Raw genomic sequence first — 4,823 nt, forward strand, 5'->3', positions numbered from 1 at the left:
AAAGTCCAGTCTATATGTCTGTTCTATTTGTATCAAATAAAATATCTGACCACATACCTTCTTGTTATTGAATTCTGCTGTATTCTTTATTCGTTTTAACATAAACATCAAATTTCTATGTTTTAATTACATCAATTTTATTTTTGTTATCTTTAAAAACTGTGTTGACTTCGAATGTTTATATTTCCGGCTGTTGCTAATAGTTATACTGTAGGTGTTCAGGAATGTTGTGTTGATTGTTGTTTATCTTTCATTTCTTTTATAGCGTTTCTCTTTCATTGTTTTACCCTCTTTATGATTATTGTAGCTTTTATGTTCCATTATCTTCAATCGCTCAATTCTTCTGTGATTTGCGGATTTTTCTATTCAAACGAACGTAAAATCATATAAATTTTGTGGTTTTAACACCCCACAGTACCAGAGATGTTATTCTCTCGTTAGGGTCATGGTGGTCTATTGAAAACGTCCCTGCCCGGCAATCCAATAGACTTTGGTTTGTGTCCCGCTCAAGCTCAGTAATTTTTTTAAGTGTCCTCAACCTCACCATCCTTGTGAGCTAAGGGTGGGTGCTTTTGGGGGAGCCTGCTGAGTCTTTAGAAGCCATTGCCAGGCCCTCCCTGGTCCCAGCTTGTCTAAAGAGGACTTGGACACTGATCTTAATGTATATATGGTCAATCTTAAGGTTATTGTCATGCTAGCAAGGGCAATGTCACTATCCCTTGTCTCTCCCATTCATGATCGGTCTTTAAACCCTAAACTAAAAGGAGTAGAAATCATTAATGTTGTTAGCATCAGGATGGGATAACCTCACTAATGAGTCTAAAACCCTTTAATGGGTGTCCCTCTTCCTTATATCCATTGCATCAGCTTTCTAGAGAAACATTTTATAAGTAGTATCACTTACTGATATTCGTCTTTCAGTATGGACGATGCTATGTCTTATATGATATATTGATGCTGACATTCACACCCAGATATTATCATGTGTGTTTTATACAAGTTGCGCTGCAAATATTGAAATGGATTTATAATTCCAAAAGACATAATTACAGAAATACTTGTTTTGTCTCTATAACTAAGCAAGAGCCATAGTTATTTTATTCACGACAAATATCCCATAGACAAACATAGGCACATGCAATGAAGGCTGGATTCAGAGAGAGTCACAATGACAGACGTTGATGTTATTTCTTGTAATGAAAACTGTATAGTCTTCCTCTTGTCTTCTTTCTTCAATCTTGATTCTTATTATTTTCGTTTTGCATTTATTCATTGAATGTTCCTACGGACCAGGAAGCAAGAAGGTGAGGAAGGTATTGGTATAGCAAGAGAGAGAGAGAGAGAGAGAGAGAGAGAGAGAGAGAGAGAGAGAGAGAGAGAGAGAGAGAGAGAGCTAATTACCTTTAGTTTATTTAATGAGATTAGATTTTCTGAGACGGATTTAATAAGAACATGTTATCTCCTTATTATTCCTCCTTTGAGTGATAGAAGGATCGAAGGATATTATAGTTTGTGATTGAGAAACGTCTCTCTTTAGTGATTCCTTCATGACCATTGAAGGAATACCATAATTGACAATTGGTGTCAAAATTTGATTGATATTCATTGCATTTCAAAGGAATAAAAAAACACTTTGTAAATTCGAGAAATTGCAAGAGGGGATTTAACCATCTTTGCTTTTGGTATTATTATGCAAAGTCGTTTCATTAATATTGGTTTATAATCTATTTTTAGTTAACTGGAATCGTTTTATCTGTTTCAGTAACTATCCTTTTGATCAAGAAATAAAAAGAGGCTTCAGAAAAGGAATGTATTCTATCTGCACAGAGGATGACGTTGCAACCTCCCCCCCCCCCCCCAACATACCTTCATTGCCGCTTTCCTACAATGAAAAGGATTTAGTCATCTTCAGTTGATTTTGTTTATTTTCTTCATCAATAAGAATCTCTTTGAAAATTAATGTTGAACTTGTAAAAAAGTATCAGTTCATTTATTGCTATTTCCCTTAGTCATGTCTACGTAGAGAACTGCAAGCAGAAGACCAACAAACACGAAGTATCAGATTAAGTTTATACGAAATAATTTCACTGTAAAGCAGCAACTCTCTCTCTCTCTCTCTCTCTCTCTCTCTCTCTCTCTTAATCGTGTACTTATATATTTTATGTATTTTATCTTAATCTCTCTCTCTCTCTCTCTCTCTCCTCTCTCTCTCTCTCTCTCTCTCTCTCCTCTCTCTCTCTCTCTCTCTCTCTCTCTCTCTCTCTCTCTCTCTCTCTCTCTTTGAAGTGAAGCGTAAATTTTGAAAACAAATGGAAGAAACGACTGTTATAAAATGTTCATATCTCTGTTTTATATATACATTATGAAACAAATAATTAATACACCCGTTCATACATAAATTAATATGTACGTGTATACATATGCATCTATAAAATAAAAGAATGGATACATGGATGTACCAAGGCTCTGTGGAGTGTGCTAATGGAGACACTAAGGATATGTTGGTGGCTTGGATGGGCGATAACGACACCAATGACTGGTCCATTGGCATCAAGTTTGTGCAATGTCAAAAGAACTTGAGGTTTCATTTTGGAATAAGTAGGGTGCCATACACAGCAATGTTTTGTTGTGATGCCAAAGTGGGTTTAGCTATGCCTTCATTACCACAAGAAATCTTCCAGCGCATGCAAACTGAAGATCACTTACTCACTGCCATCAACGCCGAGCAGCCTATTGATTTACAAGATGATTCTGCTGCTGTGACAAATGACGAAGTCTTGCCAGCAGCAGCTGATGAACAAATACTACCTAGCGGTGTACCAATCTAAATTGAAGATGACCCTGTTCTTACTGAAGATGAACATCCTTCAAACCTCATCGCTTCACGCATTGACATGATACGAACTGAAAGATCAGCTTCAAGATCCGCTCAGCTACAAAAGGCTGAGCGAATGGTGAAACAAGTCGTCTCGAACTAGCCGCCGGAATGCCAGGAAATAATTTCGCCATTCCAATACGTCTTGTTGATCGAGGGCGTGGGGATCCTCGTAATATTCTAGGTGTTATTGTAGATAGAGATCAAAATCACATGTACAAAATTAGCGTAAAATCTGGAATGTTGAAAGCAAGGTTTCTACACAATTAGTTTGATCTCTGTCCTCAAAAGCTGTTGAAAGAAAGTGATGTAAATTGTACACAGAAAGTATCTTCACGACAAGCTGTAACAAAAGAATCGAAATCTGGTGGCCAGGGTTTTGTTCGTTGCAATTGTTCCGGGGACAGACGTTGTGAAAGTAATTGTTGTAAGTGCTACAAAAGCAAGATAAAATGCTCTAGCCGTTGCCATTGATGTTTGGACTGCAAAAACAAGTAAACGATATAGAAATGAAAATACTTCTACTTCCAACAGTTGATTTTAATAAGGAAGTGTTGTTTAAAAATAATTCGTAAGTGAGATTTTTTACTGAATTTGTTTGTTTGTTGTTGAATTTGAATATTGTTTGTCAAGTGTACAACGATTAATTTTAGAAAAGGAACAAAAAATCATTGCTATTTCTTAATTCTTAAAATTCAGTTTAGTCATTATGTGAAATGCCTGACCCTAAATTTCAGCCATTACGTGAAATGACTAAAAAATTTAGCCATTACGCATAACAGCTAACGGTCACAGCCATTACGTGAAATGTCTAAAGGTTTTAGTCATTACACGTAATGACATATTACGCATGTTGACTGTAACATATCCATACATTAACACTGGTCTCATCACTGTACTATAGATCCTTCTTTCACATCTGGTGCCAAACTCATTCAGCTATTAAGCATTCTTTGATTATTATATTGCTTAATTAAACAACAAAATTCTAAATTGAAAACTATGTCCGCAATACAGAGGGAATTTTGTGTGCTATATGGGAAGATTATGAAATCTAAACTATTTTCTTAGATGTCACAATTTCCGACACTTTTAAGATATATTACGACATTTTGGTTATTATTGTAGCAGATGAATTCCATAAAATTTTTTAGCAAAACATAATTATGCGTAATGTTTACAGCAGAGTTAGGATACACACTTCACAACTCTTTTTCAAGTTACTTCTCCGCAGATCTCTCTCTCTCTCTCTCTCTCTCTCTCTCTCTCTCTCTCTCTCAATACCACATGTGGTCCCCTTCATAGTCTATTCTTATAAAACGTGTAGATCCGGCCGAGAGAAATGTTTTGTTAACCAGATTTATGAAACCATTCAAAGAATCAATATATTTCTGCATATTCTTGTGGACATTGAGACAACTCCTCCAAATCTTTCAGAAAACTGTTTGAAAAACTCCTCTTTCTTATCAATGCAATTCGTAATCAATGGATCACTCTATAAAAATTATTCGTGAAGGGTCTATTATGTTTTAGTTTGACCTAGTTTTGCTTTGATTTAGTATCAAAGTATAACTAATTCACCTAATGATTTTAATTATCTATCAGATTTTCTTTGAAAATTGATTCATTTGTAAATAGCCTTTCTATAAATATCATTTCTATGAGGTAAACTTCGTTTCTTTTTCCAAAATTTTGTATGAAATTCTTACTCCAGAATAGATATTAAAAATCGAATTTTCATGAAAATTGAGATTAAGTTTCTTTCATTCCAAGATGCATCCATAGGACACACACAACCCACACACACACACACACACACACACACACACACACACACACACATATATATATATATATATATATATATATATATATATATATATATATATATATATATATATATATATATATATATATATATATATATAAAAGTGTGTATAAATAATAA

At 34.6% G+C, this 4,823-nt stretch overlaps 1 protein-coding gene across 1 annotated transcript; it reads left to right on the top strand.

Annotated features, from left to right (window-relative positions):
- Nucleotides 1–2,441: 2,441 nt before the first annotated feature.
- Nucleotides 2,442–2,828, top strand: LOC137618955 (KRAB-A domain-containing protein 2-like). Its single transcript, XM_068349157.1, has one exon. It carries the CDS (start codon nucleotides 2,442–2,444, stop codon nucleotides 2,826–2,828), a length of 387 nt encoding a protein of 128 aa, XP_068205258.1.
- The last annotated feature ends 1,995 nt before the right edge of the window (nucleotides 2,829–4,823 follow it).

Source organism: Palaemon carinicauda, chromosome 25 (assembly GCF_036898095.1).
Source record: "Palaemon carinicauda isolate YSFRI2023 chromosome 25, ASM3689809v2, whole genome shotgun sequence".
NCBI classification, from domain to species: Eukaryota; Metazoa; Arthropoda; class Malacostraca; order Decapoda; family Palaemonidae; genus Palaemon; species Palaemon carinicauda.

Excerpts from the sequence above, each read along its gene's own strand:
- LOC137618955 (XM_068349157.1), top strand. The coding sequence starts at position 2,442 with ATGGATACATGGATGTACCAAGGCTCTGTGGAGTGTGCTAATGGAGAC.